At 46.8% G+C, this 27500-nt stretch overlaps 1 protein-coding gene across 2 annotated transcripts in view; it reads left to right on the top strand.

The window, feature by feature from the left end:
* Positions 1 to 27500, top strand: part of LOC105906907 — a 91930-nt gene that overhangs the window by 21692 nt on the left and 42738 nt on the right. For both annotated transcript variants that reach the window (XM_031559673.2, XM_031559674.2), the window contains one exon: positions 16046 to 18015. In XM_031559673.2, the coding sequence (XP_031415533.1) occupies positions 16345 to 18015 (1671 nt within the window). In that variant the 5' untranslated portion in view covers positions 16046 to 16344. The remainder of the gene's footprint in view (positions 1 to 16045; positions 18016 to 27500) is intronic.

The following is a 27500-nucleotide window of genomic DNA, read 5'->3' on the forward strand; positions in this document are numbered from 1 at the left end:
CACAGACACACACCCTCATTAAGAGGCCTACTTGTCCTACTCACTGTCTTTCACACACCGGCACACTCGCAAACACACTAACACGCCTCCCCACGACTATCTCCTTCCCTCCGCCTCTCCCTCCCTCAGACACATCCCCTCCCACCGCCACCACCACCACCTCACCTCACTGCCTTCCCTCCCTCTCTCTTCTCCCCCTCTTCCTCAATGTCCTCTCCTCTCCCCAGGCTGTCCATCCATCTCTCCCCGCTGTCTCTCCGAGCTGTCTGTTCTCCTCTCCATCCTCTCCCTCCATCTGCGTGCTGTTCCCCCTCTTGGCCGGAAGTAATAAGGCAGCCTGATTGGTGACATGAGGACGAGGGACGGCAGCATTGATGACCGGCGCTCATGACGGGCTGCACTCACACAAGACGGAGGTGCTCTATTATTAGCGCCGAAGATAGCGACAAAAACAACAACACACTCATATTGCACGTGCGGCCGTAATTGAAAGAAAAGTGCCCCAAGCGCATGGCCCTGATGTGGCTAGGCTGAGAGATCAGACAAGTGCGAAAGCCAGCGTGTGTGTGTGAGTGTGTGCTTGTATGTGTGTGTTTGAGAGAGACAGAGAAGAGGAGTGGGGAAGAAGGAGAGTGAGACAGTGACAGGGGAGTGGATGGGGGGGGAGTGTGAGAGAGAGTGAGCGAGAGAGGAAAAAAAGAGAGGTAGAGAGTGTGTGTGTTTGTGTGGGGGGGGGGTAATGGCCTGTTGTAGGGGAGCGTTTGGGGGGAGGGTGGTGGTGGTTGTAGTAGTAGTGGTGACAGGAGTGAGACAGGGACACAGACAAATAGGGCGTTTATAATTAGTCCAGCATTGTACAAACAGATTAGACAGAAATGGGCGCAAGAGAGAGGGAGAGAAACAGAGGAAACGAGGGGTGGGAGGTGACACAGACTGCTGCTGTTTGTGTTTATTTTAGTGAGAGCGAGACAGGAAAATGCATAGCTCTTGATGAGCAATTTAGGCAGGGGATATGCAAATACTGAACGGCTGTAAAACAGAACACAGCAGATAGATGTCATTACTGTGTTATGTGGTAACATTCACGGGATACGTATCGAGACCCACCTAATGACTTTTAAACAGCTCACCCAAATACACCTGTGTACTGGGAACCAACTCCTCCTTTGTTCGAACAGAATGGCTTTCCAAATAGGTGAATATAATTTACAGGGTTTAGTGAAAGCAATACATTTTTTTCTGTTCTTTTTTGGGGGGTGGGGTGGGGTGGGGTGGGGTGTGTGTGAAAAGCAGATTATTCATTTGGCATTAACCAAATGTATGCATGTCTCCGGACATCCTCAAAGCAAGTGTTGCTGTTGGGGAACTGAGCCGGTGCTTAATTGTGCATCGACTTGGCTTCTCTGCACCATTTCAGACCGAAGCGTATTTATCCGCGAGCCATGAGAAGAAAACATCTGTAATCATCAGCCCTCCTTCATTACATTAAAACAACAACCTTACGCACCGGCCAGAGGGCGGGGGGAGAGGAGAAGAGAGAGAGAGAGAGGGAGAGGGAGAGGGAGAGGGAGAGGGAAAGGGAATGTGAGGGGGAAACAGAGACAGAGAAAGAGAGTGAAGAGGTGAAATGAGGTGAGAGGTAGAGACTGAGAGAGAGTAAATAAAAGGAGGAAAGACGGGTGTACAGAGAGAGTGAGAGAGAGGAGAGAGAGAGAGAGGAGAGAGAGAGAGTAAGAGGACAAGTGCAAGGAGAAGTGCAGAGAGAGAACAGAGAATAATGACATAGGGTAAGTGCTGAGAAAGAGAATTAGAGAAGAATAGAACAGAAAGAACTAAGAGAGGAGAGGTGTAGTGAGAATGAGAGAGAAGGATAGAGAGAATGAGAGAGGTGTGGAGAGAATGAGAGAGAGAGAGCAAGAGAGAGAATGAGAGAAGAAAAGAATAGTAAGGGGAAAGAGGTATAAAGAGAGAGAGAGAGAGAAAGAGAGAGAGAGAGAGAGAGAGAGAGAGAGAGAGAGTAGAAGAGGGAAAGGTAAGTCCTATGCTGCTGTGCTTTGTGTAGAGGTGTGAGTGCAGTAGACTCATGTATGCATACATGTGAGTGGGCCCTGGGACAGGCCAGCATAGCATAACATAGCATAGTGCCAGTGTGGTGTTGTGGAATATTAATGCACAGGTGATAATGCGTCTAGTCTTAAGTGCTGCAGAGAGCCCAGAGAAGAGGAGAGACACCTTGCCTGCTTTTGGCCCTGCATGATTTCCCTTACCCCAGAAACTCAACCTGGAGGTGCACGGGATGGGGGAGGCAGGGTCGGTCACGTATTACAGCGACCCGCGGTTAATGTTTTATCCTGCAGTTACCACGCGGGCAGGGCCAAAGTCACGGCTCTTTTGTGCCACCCGTGTTTCTTGTGTGGGTCACCTTGACTTCAGGTGGGAGGTGAGAGAAAAGAGGAAAAGCTGCCTGTGAAATAAAAAAAAGGAAATGGAAAGTTTTCTCCTACTACGGGAAAAAAAGCTGGGTGGCAGCCGATGTAGTCTGTAGATGTGTATTTGCAGAAGTGACGGTGTCTGTGTCATGCCTGGATGGCATGATGGATTTTGGGGGATATTGGGACAGGCTTTGATGGATGAAGCACTCGTTGTCTGTGTTGGGTTGGCGATGAGGGGCACGGCCATTTCGTCCCGCGCCACTCTCGGGAGGTGAGGGGTTAGCCGCGCTGAGGTGGTGTTAAGTGTTCCTGGAGTCTCTCTCTGCTTTAAATACTCACCAGTATGAGAACATGCAGCGGGGCTGTCACTGTCACTTTCTCCTCTTGAACCAGGACTGGAGCAGAAGACACAGGAGAAACACACACACAATCTGTCTCGTCACCATTCACATTTGTGTGATTTCTGGAATAAAAAAACATACCCTTTTGTCCATAATCTTCAAAAAGCGGGTGGCAAAAAAAAAATCTGTAATTAAGTGGGTAAAATGAGCATGTTTTATTCTTTGGCGTCCCTCTGGTAAACATCCTGGTCTGGATCAATTAACCAAGAACTAATGAGCAAAGAGGGGGTCTGCCTCAATATCACGCCATTGTTCGTTTGCATTTTTTAATTAATGGGTTTTGAAGTAAAATCGCAAAAGTTTTAATTGTTTTTTTCAGGTTGGGGGGAGATCAGAGAGTTAATTATAAGAAGGGCTTTAAAGTGTGGAGGATTTACAGTTTTAATTAAGGAGGAATTTGTCAGGACTGATACTACTAAACACTACTGGGTTCAGATGAGACGCAATCCTTCCTTATTTCCCTCGTTTTTTCCCTCTCTTCCACTCCCTCCGTCACCATACTGCTCTCGTTTCCCCCTCGCCTCTTTCTTCACAGCTTTCTGATGTGCGCTACCATCTCTCCTTTCAGTTTCTGTTTTTTTTCTTTCATTCTCTGTTTAGGCTTTCTCTTGTCTTATTTTCCTCTCATCATTTCTCCGAATTTACTCTGCTGGTTTATGGCTTTCTGTCTTTCGCTCTTTTCCTACACGTCTTTCTTCTGATGCCTCCTTCCTTATTCCTCTCTGTCTCTGGTTAACCCTCTCCTCTCTGTTGTGTGTGTGTGTGTGTGTGTGTGTGTGTGTGTGTGTGTGTGTGTGTGTGTGTGTGTGTGTGTGTGTGTGTGTGTGTGTGTGTGTGTGTGTGTGTGTGTGTGTGTGTGTGTGTGTGTGTGTAAGCGGGAGGATTACTGAGGCTCTGGACTGCAGATGAGTGTGTGGGCGGGGTAGCAGCTTCAGTCACTCAGACGGATTGCAGAGATTGAATTTGTGAACTCCACAAGAGTGTGGGACGGTTGGGAGGTGTACACACAGTTCTCTCTCTCTCTCTACATCTTCTGTTTCTCTCTTTCCCTCTATCTCTCTCCTCCTTCCAGCTGCCAATTTCTCCTAGCTTGTTTTCTCCCTCTTCTTTTTTTCAGTTGTCTCACTCCTTCAGTCTCCCAAAATGCAGCTGTTCCAGTCTGTTCCAGTCTGTTCCGTTTTTGTCCTTCATCATTATCTTTCTCATTCCTTCTTTCACTCCCCCTCCCTTCTTCTTCTTCTTCTTCTTCTTCTTCTTCTTCTCTCTCTCTCTCTCTCTGTCTATGCCTGTCTCTCAGTGCCATATGAGATTGTTTTTGTACCCATGGTAAATCACAGTGAAGTGATTAGCGCAGTTTGATACGTGATTACATTGCTTCGCTGATTTGCTTTGCAGATGCCCTTACCCCGGCAGACGTCTGTGAGCAGCATCCGTACACGTCCCCCCTTGCACAGCTGGGTATTTCACAGGAGAAGCTCAGGTTAATTGCTTTGATTGTGGATACGGCAGCTACAGTCTACCACATGACTGACTTACCCAATGCAGTCGGGTGCACCCCCTGACTTCATACACAGGGATGCTAAAATATTGATCACTGTTTAATGTGCAGTGGACAAAAACTGGTTGGTGCCCCATCCAGGAGGAGATAGGGCTGCATTTCCCTCTTTGCCAGGTTTCAGTTCTGCCGAGGCTTTTGTGCACAATTGTAATGGTATAATGTCAGTGGTAGTGTCTATCGACGTCCTTGCGGCCTTCGTTTTCTCATAGGGGTCTGTTTTCACCAGACTCTTTTCTCTGCCGCTCACTGTGCAAAGAAGGCTTTATCAGCAGGAGAGAGGGGATACCAACCCGGGTCAGGACCCCCGGTGGCAGCTGGAGAATTTAAGCGGCTTGCTTAGAGGACGATGGTTGACGATTTTCTTTCTTTCTACTGCGGTGCAGCAGTAGCATCGGAATTTGTCTTATGAGATTCCAGAAACATCCGTGTGTATCAGAGTGTATCATCCGTGTGAGACATTGAATGCACAGGTGCAAAGGTGCACAGCGTCTGCTTGGTCCTTTTGGTGCTTTTCCACCCTCGTTTTTATTTGTTGCTACACTGGCGTGACATAAATAACTGACCTTTTTAAACAAGAGTGCTGTAAAACCTCGAAATGGAAATATCATTGCGGTGTGCAATCGTGCAGGTCCGTTACATCACAGCCAGTCCCGGCCAAGCGAGGCCTGTATCCTCCTGTGAGGCGCCCACCACTTTGTTCTCCCTTTCTGTCTTTTGTAACCACAATTACATACTCCAGGGTGCAGTTGGCAGAACTAACATTATCATTATCATAATGATCGCAGCCTCTCTTTTCCCAGCTCTAACCTTCCCGTCCCTCGTTCTCTGACTTCTCTTTCCCCAGGAATGACTGGGAATGGAGGGATTACCTCTTATTGCCTGCCAATCTCTCTTCTCATCTCATCCATCTATCTTTTCCAACTCGCTCTGCTCGTTGCCACGTGCTGCCTCTCCTTATCTGTTTATCCCTCTCCCTCTAATCTCCATCGCTCCCGCTTCGTCCCTCACTCTCTTTATTAGTGTCTCTCCTTCCTTTCATCTTGATCTCTCTCCCCATCCCACCCCACTTATCTACCCCTCCCGCTCTCTCTCCTTCCATCCCACTCCCTCCCTCCCTCTCTCCCCCTCTCACATTATTTTCCCCCCACTCTGCCTTTCTCTCTGAAGTTTGCTCCTGTGTACACTGTGTATTTAAATTGGACATCGGTTTGAACAAGAAATGTCAGCGCTCGTGTCAGTGCTGAGGCGCGTAACCTGTGGGCAGAGAGCCAGAATAAATGAAAACAAACTGCCTGTGAGAGACGGACAGAAGCCCTGCTGAACACCCCATAAGGGGCCTAGCCTCTTGGAGATGGAAGATGGACATGGAAATGGAGAGAATTACAACTGGGTCCTATGGCTGAACAGCAAGGTGCTAACAAAACTAGGCAAGATTATGGGTTCAATTCCAAGAGAACACACAGCTACTAATAAAATGTTTTATATCTCCACTGTGAGTCACTTTGGATAAAAGCGTCTGCTAAATGACTAAACGTAGACCTGCGGGAGAAAAGCACATTGTGTTTTAGGCCTCCTCACGAGAGCCTCTGCGGACTGACAGAAAGTGGTGTGGATCTGCATTTTTTTCTTTTCCTCGTCAGCCTGGAGACAAGGTATTTTTTTTTGGAGCACAGGGCTGATTTTGCATTGGTCGGTGCTCCTCTTTTTTGTGTGTGGGGGGTGCGGGGGCGGTGTTAGGGATTGGGGTGCAGCAGGCTTCGCCCTGTTGGATTTAAGTATGTGATAAAGTGACTTTTCCCCCCTATGAGTCATAGGATGGTATAGGATAGGGCTACTCCGCCGTCCACAGATGTGACAGATGCTGGCATAATACCAATTGATTTGCTCTATCCTTATGTGCAGGAATGAATGGAGTTTAGGGAGAAAAAGAGGAGAGAGATAGAGCTGGAGGAAGAATAAATTAGAGATGTGTCATGGCAGGGTCATGGACAATGAAACAGGGTAGATTGACAAAGATAGAAAGGCGAAATGACAAAAATCTCAAGCGAAAATGAGGTTGAGCGAAGACGGAGGGATGAAAATTGGAAAAGCTGGTAGATTAGGGGAGGAGAAAGTGAAGGAGTCAGAGACGGAGACAGACAGACAGACAGACAAACAGGCAAACAGACAGACAGATAGACAGATAGATACTCGATGGGAGGGTTAGGGTGTGAGAGATTGATGAGCGGCAGTGAGAAACTAATTCTCACTTCACTCTGGGCTGGAAGATTAAGGAAGATTAGAGCGATAGAGCGAGGGAGGGAGAGATGGAGTGATAACTTTTACTGCGTGCCAGAGAGAGATCTTTGAATGCCTAATACCCTGAAAGAGGGAGAGATGGAGCGGGAGGGAGGAGTGAGGGAGGGGGGAGGAGAGGAAAAAGAGTGAATGAGGGAAGAGATAAAGGGACTAGATAGATAGATAAACAGAGGAGAAACAAGTGGAAAATCTGGGCTCTTAGTGTGGTGGTCTGTTAAAGAGGACTGGTGTTCTCCTCATTCTAATAGCCCCTGCTGATGGGGCTGATGGGGCTGATGTAATCCTTGGGTCACAGGATTGAGGATGGGCTTGAGCTCACCCTCACCCTCGCCCTTGCTCTCGCCCTCGCTGGCCCCCCCAGTCCAGCGGGCCCACGGCTCCTTCTGCTGCTCTCCCACAGTGGAGCGGGCCCTGATTAGGACTGGTTCTGGTGCTCTCCCACAGTGGAGCGGGCCCTGATTAGGACTGGTTCTGCTGCTCTCTCACAGTGGAGCGGGCCCTGATTAGTACTGGTTCTGGTGCTCTCCCACAGTGGAGCGGGCCCTGATGAGGACTGGTTCTGGTGCAGCACATTAGCTGGTATCTGTGGGAGGACTAACATGTGTCAGATGCAGAGGATGTGACGACTGAACAGGAGGATGAGGAGCGTGCTTACTCTTTATCTCATGTCCCCTTTCCTTTCTGACGTGCTGTCTCACACACACACATACACACACACACACACACGCATACATGCACACACGCATACACACTATCACTGTCAAACACACACACACACACACATACACACCCACAAACAATCACACACATGCAGTCGTGTTTGGATCTGAAGGGAGCGGTTGAAAGGACGGCATAGCAGACTCAATCCGTCATGCAGGATTACAGTGTAAGCTTCTCCACGGCAATGGATGCGGTTTTATGAAGGAAAGACATAAAAAAAACACACACCAGAGAAAGACTGTGGGCTGTTTGAAATAAATAAATGAGAGAATAGATGGAATGCCATCTCCGTCCTCCTTACATGCAGAGGTGGGGATCCTCCATGTCTTCAGTGAATCCTACAGTGTCTCTGAACGTTTCTGTTTCCACCCAACCTCCCTCAGCTTCTGCTTCTGTCCTTTACCCCCCCCCCCCCCACACACACACCCTCCCCTCCCCTCCCTCCCTCCCTCCCTTCCTTGCAGGGTTCCCACTGTTCTGGACTTTTCTCTGACCCCCGCCCTCTGTTTCCTCCCCCCCCCCCTACGTAGAGAGATCGCGCTGGTTTAATTTGCCGCTCCGCCGGGGTAACCTTGAGCAGCAGTCGGCGGGCGACCGTCGTCATCGGTGGCTGTCTGCTTGTCAGACGTCTTTGGCTGAGTTACAGCATGCGGCTGGCTCCTGGCCAACCTGCCCTCTCGCTAGCGTGCTCCGCGACAAACAAGACCCGACGGAAAACAGCCATGAAATATGGCCTTGCGGGACATGTGGCTAACCAAAACTACAGCAATGCCACCACAGCAAGCTAACTAAGACCAAGCCTTCAAAAACGTGCTGGAATAATATGCCAAGATAGAGCTCTGGAAAAAGCTAAGTACAGCTCATGAGGTTCTGTAAAATATAAATAAATAAAAGAAAGAACTGCTTGGAAATTCATTGCAATCGCACCACAGTAAATTGGACCGTTTCCCCAAAGCGCAAAATGGAGCCAAGTAAGCACAACACAATCTTGTGGAGCCTCCCCTGAAATGAAACATAAAGTTAAACTAATATGGGGCGCAAACAAAACACGCCGGCAATCACACTCCACACAGCCCACAGGAAAGCAGCTTTTGATAAACAACCTCAAACCCAACACCAGCTAAAGCCTCCAGACAACTCAGCACGCCCATGATATTGTCTATCTGCCAACACGCTAAGAAACAGGCTTCTTGGGACTCCTTCCTTGTTCGTTTTGCAGCCTGCCTCAGAACACAAAGGCACCAAACTGCCAGTTGCGTGATAGTTAGGCCTGTGTTTTTTGGTATAAAACAAGTGACCCATTTAAGAGTAGAAAAATACGACTAACAAAGTGGAGATCAGGGCAATAGGCGTAACTAATTACGGAAGTAACTGTCAACAGTGAAGTAAGTCAGGTGAGCACCAAGGGAGAGGGAACAGATATGGGGAGCTGCATATGGCGGTGAGGCAAAACCTCCACTATCTCCATGAAGGCCATTAAAACAGTGGCTGATTAGGTTTCCACACCTACCTCTCTACCACACCACACCACCCCATACCTCTCTGCTCATACACCTACATACTTCCAAACTGTCTGTGTTGCAGTAAGCTGGCCCCTGTGTCTTCACACTATGCTCAGTCCCTCCAGTATCAACACAAAATGATTAGCAATTTACCGCATTTGTCACAATGTTACACATTTTGCCCATTTATCGTATAAATTGCACATAAAAATGCAGAAAATAAGGCTTATTCAATATTAGGCAATGTTGGAGAAACCAGTAAACTACATTCTGAAAGTAGCCCTGGAGGATGAGTCCACGAGAGTCCACGAGCATTCAGCATAGGTGAGAGAAGTGCAGCAAATTGTTATTGTTTACCGTACACAACTACCTCATGTCTCATTCACATGTCTCATTCTCACTACAAAACACACAAAATAAGCTACATCACCACATTTGTTAAACGTCCCATTCAAAGCCAATGTACACTAACATGAGATAAGTACCCTCAGTAGTCGCCATCGTTACCTCCTGACCTGTTGAGGCTGCATTGGGTTGAAGAGCTAGGATAGAGCTTGTTATGTCAACTGCCAACTGCCACACCAACAAACCAACAACTGCCTGGCTTCCTGTCCCTGTGGTGGGTGCTTTTACTGAACTGCCAAGCTTGGCTCTTGACCCCTTCATCCTTATCTCCTTTGCTCTCCATGGACTTCTGTGGGTGAGTGGTTGGTCGACTGTTAGCCAGACTGAGAGGAGGAGGCTGTGCCCACACAACTCTAGAAACTCACATATCAGACTGTGTTTCTAAGTTTGAGTTTGTGTTTGTTAACCATGGAGGCCTTTCGGTACACGTCCTTTGAACTTTTGTTGTTCTCTTCCACCATTGCAACTCTCAGCGATGGTTCTCTTCCTCTGCCAGACGGCGGGGGTACTCAGCCGGAAACGCCTGCTCAAGCTTTAAATTGCACTTAACTCCATTCACTCCTGTCTCACTCACTACCACTGCCTCATGTCACATTCGTTAGGTGTCAGGTGCGTGATTAGATGGATTTTCTATTCTAGTATCAATGAAAGTATCGATAACAGAACTCAGATAACATATCTAAAATGAGTGCATGAAATGAAGACATAACAGCACACACACACACACACACACACACACACACACACACACACACACACACACACACACACACACACACACACACACACACACACACACACACACACACACACACACACAAATAAAATAGGTAGCCTAATCTGTCTGATTTTTATCTCAGATTAATTTGCTAACCTTGGACATTCAGTTGACCACACGGTATTTCTGTAGTGTTGCTTATGCTTGTCATGGTATCTAAGGCAGCCAGGACAAGTGGACTGGGCAGGGCGCAGGACTCCTGGGATCTTTTTATGATGATGGAGTACATGTCAGCGGGCAGTGCTTAAAAAGACTGATTTCCAGCTTTACGCCGGCGAGAATGGCGGTGGGTGAAAATAAAGTTTACTGTCACCGCTTTAAAGCCCGCCATGGCCCCATAGCCTCTTTTGACATCAACGCGGCGAGTGGATCGCCCGTTTAAAGCTCGCCGCTTTACTGCCCGACGCCGGCCCTTGTGGAAATGCAGTGGGAGCAGTAAAGTGGAAAGGTGGAGGGTAGGGGGAGGTATTGTAAGACAACAGTTTGCTTTTGTGAGGAGACATCGAACTCATCCAAAATAGCTGGCGGAAGCCTATCGATTGGCATGTCTCGCGGAGGGTAGGATGCACATGCTGGCAGGTTCTCTTTAGTGGAAATGCGTTGAGAGCCGTCGGGCTGAGTGCTCTAATGAAAGAGTTTGGTTAAACTATAAATTGACTCCGGTGATTGAAAGGATCTATTAGAGGTTATTATCATGTCTCTTGTGTGCTGTCTTAAAGTGCCTTGCCGCTCCGCACTCCTCTGCCCTCCTCCTCTCCTTCCTCTTCCTCTATTCTTCATCTCATTCTTCTTCACCAGCTTTTAGGCCAACACACATTAAAATTCTGCCGGCCAGCCTGGTTGCGTTTCGAATTTATTCGCCTTGAAAATATCCTCTCCTTGTCGAACAGAGCTGTGTCTCTGCAGGAACGCCCTTGAAATATATGCGGCAGAGAGGTAGAGGTCCTGCATGAGAAAGCTCAGTCAAGCATGCATATAAGTCTTTCTCTCTGATGAGCAGAACACCGTTTAATCTTGTGGTGCAATGTTGTCGCCAAGAAGAAAAGATAACGTTGATGTGTATATGTGTTGTAGTTGCGTGTGTGTATGTGTTGTGTATGTGTATATGTGTTTGAGTGTGTGCATATGTGTTGTGTGTGTGTGTGTTGTGTATGTGTATATGTGATGTGTGTTTGTATATGCGTTTTGTGTTTGTATATGTGTTGTGTGTGTATATATGTGTTGTGGTAGTTTGTATACATAGGGGTGTGCATATTTGTGTACATCCTCGCTGTATGTGAATGATGTATGGACATTTCTGCTCCTAAAAAACCAAATGTGTAGGATACGTTTCAGCAATGCACGCGTCCGCATCATGCTCACTCAAAGCACAACCCTGACAGCCTCCCGAGCAAGACACGACATTGTGTGCTTTCTGTGGGGCTGTGCCAAGCAGGGTGCACTCTAAAAGGATAAGATGTCTTTTTGTGATGTGGAAAAGTAGCGAGGCAGAAGGTGAGTTTTAGTCTTGATGGGCATCAGGTGTAATTTGTGAAAATGTCTCCTCTGAGCTTCACAAGTCCAGTCCTCATGAGGCTGAGTGGAAAAGATATAAGAAATGGACTTGCATAGTGGTAGTTTAGACTACAAGCTCTATTTATCGTTCCCTTTTAAAATGCCCATTGTGTTTGTAGTGGGAGTATTCAGGTTCCTATATAAATGCCGGCGAAGGCCACGAGCCGAAGGAAAAGCGAACCCAGATTGTATTTACTGGTGCGTCTTGCTCTGTCCAAGTTTATTATCGTCATCTCTGCGCCGTTTGACAAAAACGCTTGGGGGCATCAGCAAAAAAACTATTTTATCTCTGAGCGACAGAGATCATTGCTTTCCTCTGAGACTAATCTCATAGTCTGTTGGACTGATTTATGAATTATTAAAGTGTCTTGAATGGATGTGAATACTGATGACGAGTGTCTAATAAACCTGACACTCCATGGGTCAAGACCAGGGCAGGGCGGACATGCTCCTAGGCCTGCGCATACACTGCGTTCGTAATAATCAGATTAGTAATGTTTTGGTGTTCTCCCTCGTATGTTTTTTTTTCAGAGAGAGAGAGAGCAGATTTATTGTTTGCCGTGGTGTGTTTGCAACAGCGATCAGAGATTTCTACATGTGTCGAGAGATTTTCCTTTTCCCCATTTTTCCCCCTCCCTCTCTTATCTTGCATCATCATTCTGTGTGTGTGTGTGTTTGTTTTCTATTTTAATTTTCTTTTGGCTTCTATTCTCCACCAAGGCTCGTTCTGACTGGGTCAAGACCTTTCACGATTTAAACCCTCCATCTTGGTCTTGCTTTTTAAAACATCCTTTTATTTTAAGCCGTTAGATGGAAAAACCACCCTGAAGTGGACTTATCCTCGGTATCCACTTATCGAAACGAAGAATTCATCGGGATTATGGTCCTTCTTTCACTTCACGCTCATTGTTATTTTTCCCAGCCTTCTCAGCTTGTTTATTTGTTTATTGTTTTTGTGCCGTCCTAAAAAAAACAGCACTTCTGAAAGGACCCACACAACGCTGGCAGAGTCAATGCAAGTGTTGGACTTGTTTGATTTTGCAAACTGTTTCACATAGTGGGGGTGGACGGAAAATAATACAAGATAACCATTTAATTATATTTGCAGACTGGTTGAGCTGACTGCACATCAGACACCGGTTGTCCCATTTGATTCTACTCTTCAGTCTTGGCATTGGAAGTGTTATGGGGAAGAGTGCTCTCTCTGTAAGCCGAATATCACTCCGTCAGTGTCTTGCTGTCTCACCGAGGTGGATTTTGCTTCTCACCTATTTGCTTTGTACTCCTGTGCTGCTTGCATATTTGGGCCCCTTTCTTCCAGTCGCTGTAATAGAAAGAGAGAAAGAGAGAGAGGATGCTTTCTTCTCTTTCTGCCTTTGCTTGTCCAAGAGTCAGTCCCTGAAGCATTCCGGTAGGAAAGGTAAAAGAGAAAAAACAAGAAATAGTTGTTTTGATCTGTGTGTGTGTGTGTGTGTGTGTTTGTGTGTGCGTGGGTGCGCATGCGTGTGTCCTTGTTTGTGTGGAAGGGGTCTTTCTGAGCAGGTTTATTTAGACGTTTCTTGTTTTCTATGAAACAGGAAATGTGTTTCAGAGCACACACACGGCATTCAGGTCATGATCTGTATGCATCTGCAGCAACGTGTGTTTGTATTTATTCCGCTGAGGGGTGCCGGTCAGGCGAGCAGGTGTGTGTGTGCTTGTGTGTGTGTGTGTTTGTGTTAGCTGCGAAAGATAGACAGTGTGATCTGTAATTAAAATGTTCTGTCTCGTTAAGTTGGTGGCAGCCTTCGCTGCATCACAGCGGCTCTGCAATCGATGGCGAAGATCTCCCCCTAATACTAACGAACCACAAGATCATTTGAGTTCAGGGCTCAGGGAAGGGAAAAATTAATTAAGATATTTATGGCCCCAATTAATCAGTTCAGCGAGAGAGACTCGCTCTATCCACAGGGTATATTCTGGAGATGGATGGTGCGAAAAGCCGCGAGAAAGGTCTTTAAAAAAAAAAAGCAGGGGGGATTCTCCAGCGTGTTTGCTCTGAAAGCCCTCTAATGCACACAGAGCAGCCGCCTTATTTGCTCTGCTTGGTCACACCGCAGAGGACAGCTCTGAGCCGCTCAGCGTTAACCCTTACAGAATCTTAGATTCTTCTTGGAGCTTCTTAAAGCTGTGGGGTGTGTGTGTGTGTGTGTGTGTGTGTGTGTGTGTGTGTGTGTGTATATGTGTGTGTGTGCGTGTGTGTGTGCGCATCATGTCACATTATGCCCTGGACTGTCATACGCACAAACCTGAGCTGACGGATGCAGAGCTGCTCTCCTCAGATGTGACATTGTTGATGCGTTGAATCCCTGAGAGCCCTCCACTTTTTGAACCAGATGCATGTGAAAGTCACCCCCCCAAACCTGCACATCCTGACAGCTTTGGTACAGGATGTTTACAACAGCAACTGCAAATTCAATTTGTGGGTTCTTCTTGACTTTAGTTCATGTTTTTTTTTTCTGCTAATTGACTTCAATGGAGTCACGCAGCAATGCTGAACACAGGCACTTTATTCTTTTGTGTGTTTAGTGATCTCATCTGTGCTAATTGTCCAGCTGTATTTGATCAGCCACACATTTGTGGTTGAGCGGTTTTTGTTTTTTTAAGTGTGTGTGTGTGTGTGTTTGTTTGTGTGTGTGTGTGTGTGTGTGTTTGTGTGTGTGTGCTCAGTGGAAAGTTTCTGAGAACAGTGCACTGACAGGTTCCGTGTGTTGTTTACAACTGTCTGTATTGCGGCTTGACCTCTGATACAAACGCAGAGTCCGAGGTTTGCTCTGGCGTCAATACCGATCCAAGACCTCTGTCAATCCCGATGTCACCGGGGTGTCTAAGGAGATTGCCTGATTGATTGAAGCGAGACAGGGCACATAAGGGCGAGGAAAGTTAAGACGCTGACACCTTGACTGACACAGAAGGAGGAAAGGAGGAGAGAAAGTGGAGGATAAGACAGCATATTAAAACAATACTGAGAGAGAGAGAGAGAGAGAGTCAGAGAAAGACATAGAGAGAAAAACAACAGGCAGACAGTTGGTGTGTGGGAGAGGTGATGAAGGAGAGAATGCAAAAGGGAGAGAGGAGAGGAAGGGAAGGGCTTTTATTTTGCGTTAGAGAGTGAGGGCGAAAAAAATGAAATGAGAGCAACAGAGAATAGGAATGGAGGGAGCTAGAGAGAGAGAGAGTATGTGATAGAAATAGAAAGAATGTGTTTGAGAGAGAAAGAGAGTGATAGAGAGAAATAGAGAGAGAAAGAGAAACAGTAAGAGTGAGAATGAGTGATAGAGAAATTTAGAGAGGGAGGAGGAGGAAAAAACACAGAGCTGGGGTGTGTGGGAGGGGGAGCTCCATGGGGAACATTCAGACCTCTGTCACGCACCAGTGCACAGCACTGACAGGCTCTCCCTGTGCCACTGCCGTCCCTCAGTGTCGCTCCCAACAGTAGACGACACAACACCTCGCAGGCCCGTGCCACTGCGCCACGCTTCACACGACACCAGGGCCACACAGCACAGCTCACCACGCCACGCACACGACACACGACACACTAAAGCATGTTTTTTAATAAAAATGTGAGCAGAGCGGAACCACTTGTACGCACGGGAGCTCGCCTTTCCCTCCTCCGGGCCTTAATGTACCCTTCGGCGCTAACCGCATCAGCAGCAGCAGCAGCAGCAGCAGCAGATCTATTATCATCACAACAGCCCAAATCAGAGTAGCCCAGTTCACTCGATTCAAACAGACCAGCAAACACTGCAAAATTCATGTAATACATTTCTTTTAAAATCTTTTATTATTGTTTATATCTATTCATTTATATCTTAAAGAGATCACTGCTCTGCGTGCAGCCTGGTGTTTTACAAAATAGATCATCTTGCACACGCAGCAGCATTGTCACAACAGCACAGTAGACAGACACAGCACAGCCACCCAGCGCTCGCACAGACCACACACGCATGATGGAGGCAATATGGTGAGCTAGTGTTAAAGCACAGAGAGCTGTGTTGCACATGACTCATTACGCTGTGTTAGCTCTGTGGTGACAGGAAACAATACTATAATAATAAGGGTCTCAAGGCTTACAAGATATACACCCCATAGTGTTTGTCACAATGTAATAGATTATTTTAAGGAAAAGGAAAAATAAGGGAAAAAAGGCAAGAGGCTCCAGTAATAATCATAATTGTGTTCCCCGTATAGTGACTTTTCCCAGGATTTTGTGTTCCCGTACAGTGATTTTGCCCCATGGATCTGACTCTCAGTGTGTCTTGTGTGTTCTGTTACCTTGCTGTGGTGCTCCACTTTTAATTAACATGCAGCAATGATTAAAGTTTTAACTTAATTATCTTTATCTTTCCTCTCAGGGTGTTCAACCCTCCATGGGAAACTGAATGAGACATTCTGCACGAGAGGAGAAGAAAAAAAAAACGACGGAACAGCTTGGAGAGATCGAGGAGGATATTAAATAAAGAGGGAGGAAGGGAAGAGTGACTGACACCTGCCCTCCAGCTCTGTTCGAAGGGCAGAGAATGGAGGCATAAGAAAGGGGTGCACACAGAGGAGGGAAAAACAAGAGGGAAGGGGGGAAAGAGAGAATGAAGACAAGTGGAATCCGAGGGTTTCCTCACTCACACTAGAACTTCGGACCCTCAAACCAGGAAGTATGATCAGCAGGAAGCTGCTCTTATTGGTCTCCCTTTTCCTGTGGGAGGAGTTTGGCGGGGCATGGTCCGCTGCCAAGGTGGTCAGGAGGAGAGGACTGGGTGCACAGCATTCGTTTAGACCCGAGGGGAAGGTGTTAGCTGACCAATGGGAAGGAAGCCCAGAGAAAATCGGCATGGCGATGAAGAATCGCAAGGAATTGCTTGCCCGCGACCAGGCTGAGCGCAGTGAGCTTGCTGTCGTGAAGAAGCTCTCGCAGAACCATGGGGCTCGCCCCCTGCTGACAAAGCGGGAAGATGGCCAGAGTTTCAGGACTAAACTGGAGGCGCTCAAACTGGACGGATTGGACTCTGCTGGGCACGGACTGGCAGGCAGCAACGAGGCAGCTCTGGAACCGAGGAAGATCAGGAACGGCACCAGGAGCGCCGACGGTATCCTTAAACCTCGGAGAACTGATAAAGGCCTGCCCATTCACCACAAGATAGACTTTGGCCTCCACCCAAACAGAACCAGAGCCAAGTCCCTGGCCAGCTCTGCTGCCAGAGTGGGGTCTGCTGTCCACCCAGGACAAAATCCCAAGGGCCTCTCATTGGACTCGCCCAGGAAAGTGAACCTGACAGGCAGCTATGGCCTCCTGAAACTGATTTCCAAGGAGAACTTGGTGCGGATTGTGAACTCCCAGCTGCAGAGCGTGGTGGGATTGAATTTCCAGGGCAAAGCCACTCGCAGCAGGAAGAGAGATCTGATTGATGTAGATCACAGCCTGTCTGTGTCCTCTAAGGTGAAGCGGCAGGATCGGGCCATTGCCTCAGATCTCTATGGCGGCTCAGACAATCAAACGGAGGAGCCGCATGTGAGCGAGACTTCACATGTGAACCTCAACGCCGATCTGGGCACGCGCAGCCTCTGGAAGCCAGTCAGCGAGTTCTCCTCGGACTCTCTTGTCGGCCGGCTGAGCGATCAAACCTCACCGAAAGGTCAGCTCGTCACGGAAACCTGGAGCATCGGTGGCGGCAGCGGCAAGCGCCTCGGCATGCACCCGGCGTCGACCCCTCAGGCGGAAGTCCTGAACACCGAACGGGGTCTGACGTTCAGCTATGGTGACGCCCAGGTGACACTCCGCAGTGGGATGCCAAACTCAGCCCCGCACACTGATGCCGTGTCTCCGTCTGTCTACACCCTGGACCCCTGGGGAGTGAGGACCGTGAGCAGCGGGGGAAAGAGAGAGAGAGGGTCCGCGGCAGTGGAGAAGGAAGAGAAGGAGCACTCGAGCAGAGATGAGGCGCTGGAGGAGAGCATTCAGCCACCGGTGCTGGAGTCCAGCGTGACCCAGGACCCCGTGTGGGGGGGGGCGCAGCGGCCCAACAGCAGCCACATCCTCAAGCTGCGCCCGGAGACTGAGTGGGCCGCGGGGAAGATGGATGGCGGTGGCGGTGGGGCTATGGCCGCAGACTCCTGGGCAGGCAGGACGGGGCACGGGCTGATGTTCGAGGAGGTGGAGGAGGACAACGATGACAACGACGACAACAATGATGATGATAATGCTGGCGGCGATGGGAGAGGCCACAATGAAGGGGGCGGGAAGCGTTCTCGTAGCAGGCGGAGCTGGATCTGGAACCAGTTCTTCGTGATCGAGGAGTACACCGGTCCGGAACCTGTGCTCATCGGACGGGTAAGGAAAAACTCATTAGCCGTCCAATTTAGATTTATTTCAATTCCTGTATTTCAACTGAGTCAGTAGATTAATAGGCTGATATTAATATGCTTAAGTCAGTCAGTACTATTTCTCAGAAGTAGGTGCAAGGGTTGAAGTGTTGCTGTTCCGGGTCAAATAAATTAGTGAAAGCTCTGTGACTGGGGTTCATCTTAGGGGGTATTTTCAGAGCAGGCTTCTTTGGATATTCTCACAACTGCACTGAATAAATCCATATTCCAGATTTTAAATATTCCATATATATTTTGGGGCGTTGGGGGGGGGGGGGGGGGGGGGGGGGTTCTCAGATTTGACTCAGCACCATACGACTCTTGAGATCTTGCTTCGTGAATTGGCCCGACTGTCTGAACCGTCAGTTCAAAACCCATTAACCCCAACCCTAGGTCAGAGAATTCATTAGGGTCTTTTGAATGTCATCACCTTTTTAACTGCCATTGATTTTTTTACACCATACAATTGAAAGACTGGCTTTTACTAATCAGTCTCTGACATACATTAATCAATTTGCTCTCCCGAGACAAAAAAACACAACCCAAACAAATGAACACAAACACACACACACCCACACACACACACACACACACACCCAGGACGACATGAAACATCTCCCATAGGAGGTGACCCTTCAGGAGTGCAGAAGCCAGCGGCTAAGCCCTCACTTAGCGATTGCAAACAGACAAACTGCTCCCAGAGAACAGCGTTGATTAAATTCCCATCACTCCGCTCATTTTAACCGCATTACTCCGATTAGGCCGTCATTCTGCTGTCAATCTCTGTCAATTTGGGGGTCCCGGGGGAAAAGGGGCTCTGCAGGCCCCAGAGAAGAATGTTTCAATCAGCTTCATAATCAGACACTGATTCCCCCGCGCTGTGCCACGGTGTTTCGGTGGCGGTGGGCGCCTGTAACGAGGCTTTTCATCAGACAATCAACTGCAGAGGAGGAACAAAAACAAGCAGAGGAGCCCCCTTCATTTCCCTCCCTCCCTCCCTTCCTCCACTTCCTGTGCAGCAGTGTTTTCCGCCCTGATTCAGAAGGTCTCAAGATGATGATCATGTTAAAGTTTGCTGTATAAACCTAGCCCCAATGGTTGTTTTTTTGTACAAATGCAGTTTTTTTCCTGCTTCTTTTTTTCATTGGAAACAGATTTACATTTGATTTGAATAGGAGGAACAGGCTGCAAGACAGTCTTTTTCTGACCAAACATAAGCTTGCAAAAAATGACATGATGCATGTTAATGTTTAAAATAAATATTGCAGAAGTGTGAATGAAAGATTTGTAACGGTAACACTGAAAAATGCTATATCTCTTCCAGCTTTGCATCTGATGGCCACACTTTTAAATAGGGGAACATGATAATGAAGCTTATCTGACTCTCGAAGCCGCTGTGCATGTATTAGTATCCAGCTGTGCTGAAGGCTAGCGCTATACAGGCAAGCTAATATGTAAGGTAAATGACTAGTGAGGAGAATCCTTAGTGTTAGCCTTGGGCGCTCCTACGCCGGTGTGGGATAAAAAAAGCAAGGCAGTCTGGCTCAGTGGGTAACGTCTTGCTAACTTCACTTCCTGCCCTTTCAGAGATTTAAAGGAAATCCCTGCAGTGGTTGAGGTTCCAGACCCACAAACCTAGCCCATGTTGACTGCAGCTCTGCAGGATGGGGTTTTTGTTATGGAGGCTACTGCTGGGCTGGATTGGTCCTGCTGCTGCGGCGGCGGGGCTTATTAAAAGAGCCTTGTTACGTTGAAGGGTGTAAGAGAAACAAAGAGAGGCTGGATGCCTGCAGTGCCTCAGGTCAACATCCAGGCTTACAGATGGATGCGCTGTAACTCATTAGCGCCAATATGCCTGTTTAGCAGGTGTGTGCGTCTGTATGTGTGAGTGTGAGTGTGTGTCGGAGAGAGAGAGTGTGTGTGTGTGTGTGTGTGTGTGTGTGTGTGTGTGTGTGTGTGTGTGTGTGTGTGTAGAGCTGTTATCTACTATGTTTGTAAAACACCAGGAATTTCCAACATCTCCTGCTGCTCTCTCTACACACATTACCTTACTGCTGACATACATGGCTAAGATGTTTTCCTATAGACCCTGTATGTGTGTGTGTTTTTCGTAGTTCTGTGTGTGTGTGTGTGTGTGTGTATGTTTGTGACAAAGCACAAGCTAAAGCTGGAGAGAGATGTATATGTGTGTGCATATACCTAATGCTCTTATGTCTTAATGCTCTTATGAATGTTTAATCTCCTTCCTCCGTCCCCGGCGAGGGCCGCCTGGTCCGCGCTGCCGAAGATCAATGGGGGTAACGCCATGTTTGCCGCTCCTTATTACCGAGATGATTATGATTTAATAAAGAGGAGTATGCTGAACTGTCCAGCCTTTTGCACCGCGGTGCCAGTTAGTCTCTGCCACTCCGCTTGCCAGTCTGCTGTCTTAATCCCCCACTAAAGCCCATCGTGAGGTCCCCATGTTATGTCTTAGCAGGGGGGTGGGGTGGGGGTGATATTTGTCGCTATCAATAGAACATTGACCAGATGCGCACAGCTTACGTCTTGTGACAGTGCTTCGTGTTGCAGCAGGCCATGCAAGTGGAAAACACACACACACACACACGCCATTATTGTATCTTAGCCCAGTGCCAATTGGTGTGTGTAGGAGGTTACAGTTTACCGTCGTCGGTAAACATTTATGGGGCACTTCATGCTTATGAATGGGGAAGTGTAGTTTATAATTGCTCGCAGGCAGCCGCAAGGGTGGCTTGGGAACAGTTTTGGCAGCGTCGGTGGTCGTGGCATTTGAACAGGTGTCGGGGGAGTGGTGCGACACACATCGCTGTAGCGCGGTCTCCGGGCGACCTGCAGAGTAGCTGTGACTGTAAGCGCCAGTGTGTGAACATTGTGCCTATTCACCCAGATGCGGATGAGTCATTCAGCCAGGCCTTAACGCAGCCCCTCTTTCCTTCCTCCCTTCCTTCCCTCCTTCCCTCCCTCCTTCCTTCCTTCCTTGTCCTTTTTTCCCTGTCTGGCTGGGTGAAGTAGGGTCAGGGAAAGAGGTAGAGGGAGGGCAGTGGTGTGTGTCACAGGGGGCACCTGCCACCCTCTCCTGTCACCTCACTTGCCCCTCACCTCCACCCAACCTAGAGCCCCAGCCACAAGCAGTCACAGCCACCAGCAGCCACAGTCTGAGCTCAAGCAAGTGTGTCAGTGGGGGAATTCACTGAGGTTCCCAGCAGCATGCATGAGAAGCAGTCACCTAGAAAAAGAAATGTGTGTGTGTGTGTGTGTAATGTGTGTGTGCTGCCACATCTCTTTACCCGGTTGGTGAATTTCAAAATAGCCAAAGGAGCACACACACACACACACATACACACACACACACACACACACACACACACACACACACACACACACACACACACACACACACACACACACACACACACACACACACACACACATATACACACGTACATTTAACACACCCAGTTGAGCACCATTATCACAGTGCATTTCTCTAACGCTTTGGAGCGTTTTGAATATGTTATTTGCTGGCAGTGGTGGATGGTGCCTGTCAAAGACATTTGAACAGCCTGTGACTGTGTGTGTGTGTGTGTGTGTGTGTGTGTGTGTGTGTGTGTGTGTGTGTGTCAGTGGGTGGGAGGGAGTGTGTCTCATGGGGCTGGCACATGGCACAACTCATAGACTTTGGCAGCAAAGCGAAGGGCAGCCCTGTCCTGTTCCTGAAATGATGCCTAGTGTGTTGTGCTGCAGTTTTTATTTCAGCAATGGGGGTGGGGTCAGTAGCCCTAAACACAAACACACAAGAGAGAAAGACAAAAAGGGATGCAGGACATTAATGGATAGAGCAGGAGGGCAGAAGAGGAGAGGGAGGGAAAAAGAGATATGGATAGTTGGAACAAGAGCAGGAATGTAGTGTGAGAGAGAGAGAGAGAGAAAAGAGAGTGAATGGGTGACAAAGCAGGTAGAGGTAGAGAAAGAAAGGGTAGAGAGAGAGAAAAGTGAGTCTTTTAAGTTTCTTTAATTACCAGTACAAAGGAAACCCACAAATGGTAAAATCAAAAGAAACGAAACTGAAAAGAAACGAAAATGACAAATACCCCCACAGAAAACAAGATAGACAAGTTAGACAATCATCGCTCAGTATCAATCAATGAATGTACTCAGACGTTTAGCTGTAACACGCCCTCGTCATTTACACACACACATTCTTCAATCCCCCACTCTTTTGTGAAAGACTCCAAGTTATCGAGAATTTTATAATAACTAAATCCAATTCTTATCAATTGTGGACAAAGACACTTTTAAGAGCGACACTGGCTCTGTTTTGCCTGACCCTTCCATCTTGTTTCTCTGTGATAGCCACACCGCCATCTTAGCTTGGCCAAAATGAAAATTCAGAGGAACAGAGCTGCCCCCTTGCAACTGAATATTTAGGACCAAAAGTAAAAAGTAGGGCTGTCAGCGTTAACGCGTTAATCTATGCGATTATTGCGGCCGCGATTAACGCGATAAAATATTTTAACGCAATTAACGCAACTTAAAAAAAAAAAAAAATATTCTAATTTTTTTTTTTTTAATTTTTTTTTTAATGCCTTTATTTGGATAGGACATGGAATTATGACAGGACGCGAGGCGGAGAAGAGGTGGGGAGAGCATTGGGAAATTACATCAGGCCAGACTTGAACCTGTGTCCCCTCGGGCAATATAGCCCGGAAGTAGGGGGCTTGGCCTACCATTTTATGAGAGCGATGAGGGACAGGTGGGGCTTGAATAGCCCCCCTTGTTCAAAGTGGGGAATGACAGAAAAGGTTTGAGAACCACTGCGGTAGTTGAAGATGGAGAGAGCTGAGGGATTGTTGGGCGGAAAGTCTCTGTTTAAGAGCCAAAATGACGGAACAATCGACAAAACTAAAGTTGTATGTAGCATTTGTCAAGCTGAATTTAGCTATCACCTTGATGCAAAGCACCCGAAAGAAAGCAGTCCCAGGTTAGATGATCGCCAACCCATAATCCACGACTTCTCTAGGAAAATAACTAGACCAGTCCGTGAAAAGGTTACCATTTAGGATGACAGTGACTGTCGGCCCATCAACATAGTTGAGGACTCTGGGCTGATTGAGGTGATTCGAATTGCCTCAGGGGAAATTCTTACGATTTACCGTCGAGGGGCACCATTGTGTTAAAAAAAATACAATTAAACAACAGTGTCTAAAATACACGCTGTCTGAAGTGATTACTTGTTTATTTATAAGATTTAGTCTTAAGAAAAAAAATTATAATTTTAATCGCGATTAATCGCGATTAATTAATTTCAAAATGTGCGATTAATTAGTTAATTGTTTTTAATCGATTGACAGCCCTAGTAAAAAGTAAAGAGAAGTTGTCCCCTAGTCCCACACCAAGGCTGAACAACCCTGTCAGCATTCATCATCGCACAAGCAAGTGTGTTAGTGTTTCTCCAGTCAATACTCCACTGGAGATCACACATTCTCTTTTGAATTGGGTGCTTGTACAGAGACCACTAACTGCCTTAAGGAGAAGAACCTGATCCAAAAAACTCATACCACCTCAACAACTTCACACCGGAGAGAGCCTGGAAGTTCCAAAACTGAGGAGCATACATTGCCCCTCTTGCTACTCTCCTACAACAGGTCTCATCTGAAGGTCAGGGAAAAGGTTCAAGTCTTCTGTAAAGTCCATCGGGGACAGAAGCCAGTGTTTGCCTCATCTGGGACCACATTTTGGATTTCCGTAATCATTTTTTGGATAATGCGGATCGGAGGAATCCCAGTGAGGCTCACAACTTACTCCGCAGTGTGCCGAGGCCCTGCCGCTACTAGATGCTGTAGCTTTGTAATACCTGCCTGGACGACAAGCTCTTAAAGAGGGGGGCTGTAGAGCCACAACTGGCAAAGCTGGATTCTAAAAAAGTGGCTCGTCTCCCACCCACATACTAGGTATAATGTCTCTTCCTTGGGTAATTAAAACAGTCCAGGCCCATAGCACTGACTGGTAAAAGGGGGACAGAACAACAAGCTCTACTGAGCTTAGGTCCGTTAAAAACAGTTGCCTATCCAGCTGCCCTTCTCAAGGGAACACAGGCGGTCTGTGCCCAGCTGACATCAGCCTTTGAGTAGCCTGCAGTCGAAACTCTGCATTCCTACTTTTGATGTCTGTAAGGCCGTGGACCCCCTCCTGAATAGGTAGGTGTAGAACAGCTGTTCTCAACCAGAACTGGCCCGACTAGAATTTTTGGTTGGATTTAATTCAACAGCTCCTTGTGGTTCCAAAATGGACATCCGATGCCACAAAGCAGAGGCAATGAGGTTATTCAGAATCAAAACTCTCCCCCTATACGACAACGGAAGTAGCAACCATTTCCATTTAGACAGCCCAGCACATATCTTATCTATTAAACCCTTCCAGGTTGTCATTTTGTAAGTGTCAGTGCCTAAAAACATACCTACAAATTTCAACCCTTCCGAGTTCCAATTTAAATTACCAGGGAGTTGTTGGGCAAAAACCTCATGCCCTCAGCATAAGGCCTCACTCTTGCTCCAATTTACTTTTGCTGACAAAGATTTTTCAAAAGCCGTCAAAGTAAAGAAAAAGCACACAATTATTGTCCCATACAATTACGGTAACATCAGCAGCATATGCTGAGAGTTTTACAAGTTTCTCTGAAAAACTAGCCTTAAATCCCCCCAGCCTCCCTTCTTAGTTAACACAACAAGGGTTCCACTGACATGAACAGACCTGAGAGGGGACAGCCCTGCCTAATATCCCTCTCAGCTTTTATAGGAGTGCTCAGCCCCCCACCCAGTCTACCATACAGACAGCTCCAGAATCCAAGGAGATGAATAAGGCCTCATGCAGACGAAGTCTAGTTTGCCTGAACCCGGATTCATTTTTCACACATATCCACTTTTCAAATCGCGTGCACATGAACCCAGCGAATCCGATTGAATCCGCTGTAGTACATCCCCCACGCCTGTTGGTGGAGCTTTAACGGTGCTACAGACAACTGAAGAAAACGGAGAAGAAGACAGGAGCATGCTGTCGGCAGAGATAACGTATTTCCTAAAGGATCCGTATTGAAACCGGACGTCGTCACTTTACTCCGGTCTCTGGTTGGATAAAACTTGTCACATGTCCTGAACAGAAATGGACAAGGACATTTGATTTATTCTTTAGGAACCATGTCGATGCCTGACTTTTAATGTTGTGTCACGTTAACATTATTAGCGATTGAATTACACTTGTGTCTGTGTAATCGCTAGCGGTAAATAAACGTTAATAACTTGAATGACTGATAAAGGATATATGTTACACATCACAAACACACACAATCGATGGGTTTGAGCATTAAGCCACCTGACTATAATGGGTCAATTCATATCAGCATGCTAACGTTATACTTATTAGCAGCGAGGCTAGCTAGCTACTATGTGTTCCAATGGATTGTTGGTCTAAGTGTTAGCAGCAACCTAACAATGGTCGAGAGCTTCAGTTAAGACCTACAATACTCTGCAACATTCGTGTACCACATGAACAACTAACCGAGTCAATGTAGACATATAAAAAGTCGTGTAGATAGCTTTATTCACATAAGCCATATAACTTCACAAAAATAATAATAATTTAAAGAAAACCGATCGTTTGAATATCAGGCGATCAACATAATTTCTCAACGAAAAAGTAAAGGTCCTCTTATTAGCCAATCAAACGGAGTAAATCACCCACTTCCGGTTTCAATACGGATTCTCTGGTCAACACGTTATCTCTGCCGACACATGCTAATACAGTGACATATGACAGTAGTCGAGCTCCAACTAGCAGTGGTTTAGCCTAGCCGCATAGCCTATATTTAATCTGCACAGTAACACACTATGGTGGTTTATAAAATCAGTGGTCAGAGCAGACTTTAGGTTAAGAGAAAATAATTATATTTGTTATTGATAATAAAGAGTTTAGAACAGTGCAACAAAGCAATGTGCAACATGACATGTCTGAGTTGTTTAAATGCCTGTGCTTTATGGAGATGCCGAGCTTGAGCACGAGAGACCACAATGCAAGTGGTGTGGATCCTAGATATTCCCTGGTTTACTCTTTATTTGCTTCCAATGTCATGGTTTTATTACTAACAACAAATGTAGGCTATTGTTGAGGGCTTTTTCCTTCACATACTGTACCTCTGAAGTAATGTTAACGCTAGCTAGTAGCTATCGCTATCGTTGTCTGACAGGACTAAAGCTAACGTAACTTTCATCTTTATTACAGACTGTTTTGAAACTTCCGTCTATAATACAAATCTTTTCACGTCAGATTTGCTCATATAGGCTAATGCTGACACTTTTAAAACCCGGTTTTGTAAAATTGTCTGATGTAAATAGATTAAACAGTGATAGATTAAAGTGTGGCTTGTTAATGTCATTCCTTTCCTAACAATATCGATTTAGATAGATAGATAGATACACTTGTATTAATCCCGTTAGGGAAATTCACGTGTGATAGCAGCAAGGTAATGGGAAGATTCTAAAAAAAAAATGTAAGCTGCTACGACAGGTTGCCTCACTCGCTGCGCCATGGCAAACCATTCAGTTATTAAATAATGCCGGTGGTGTCCGTTGTTCTGGCTGGTCTCAAAAATTAGGTCCAACTGGCTAAGTAAGACCACGAAAAACTATCCACATGTAGGTAGAGCAGCACACTATCCCAATTCAAACAACTAAGTACAGTAGAAAAGTGTAAGTCACGAAAAGGAGCCACGTCATACATTTAGTCTATGTTGTTGCTGTTATGAAGTGAAGCAGTGGGGTTAATAAGGGTTCAGCCTGAGGTTGCATGCAATCACGTGATGCGATCACGTGGGGCAATCCGATTAGGTTTGCATACGAACACCAACCCGCGACCAGATTTCGAGTTTACTCACTTTGGACCCCCGATTCGAAGGAGTGCGGATACAGTGTGCGGATACAGTGGGTTCGTCTGCACGATAGGGCTATCCGGAGATGGTTCTCTCCGGGTTCAGGCAAACTAGACTTCGTCTGCATTGGGCCTAAGTCTCCAAACCCAAAAGCCCTTAATGTTATAAACAGATAAAAACAATCTAAAATTCTATTGAAAGATTTCTCTTGGTCCAAAGAGACCAGTCCCAGGTTAAGACCATGAATCTAAACAAGGTCTAATAAGTCACGTATCGAAAAACAAAACAATCTTTGATAGATCTATCTTTCTAAGACTAATCTGTATGAGTTATAGTATCAATGTGTTTATTAAGTCTGTTTGACAAAACCTTTGATCAAATCTTCTGTTCGGTGCATAACAGGGCCACAGGTGTCCAACTGGAAAGCAGACTAAGTCACCCTTCTTTTGGCAGGAGTGTTAGAGCTGCTCGCCGACAACTCTCAGAAAGGGACCCAATTCCATTCCACTCTT

Source organism: Clupea harengus, chromosome 22, assembly GCF_900700415.2.
Source record: "Clupea harengus chromosome 22, Ch_v2.0.2, whole genome shotgun sequence".
Taxonomy (NCBI): domain Eukaryota; kingdom Metazoa; phylum Chordata; class Actinopteri; order Clupeiformes; family Clupeidae; genus Clupea; species Clupea harengus.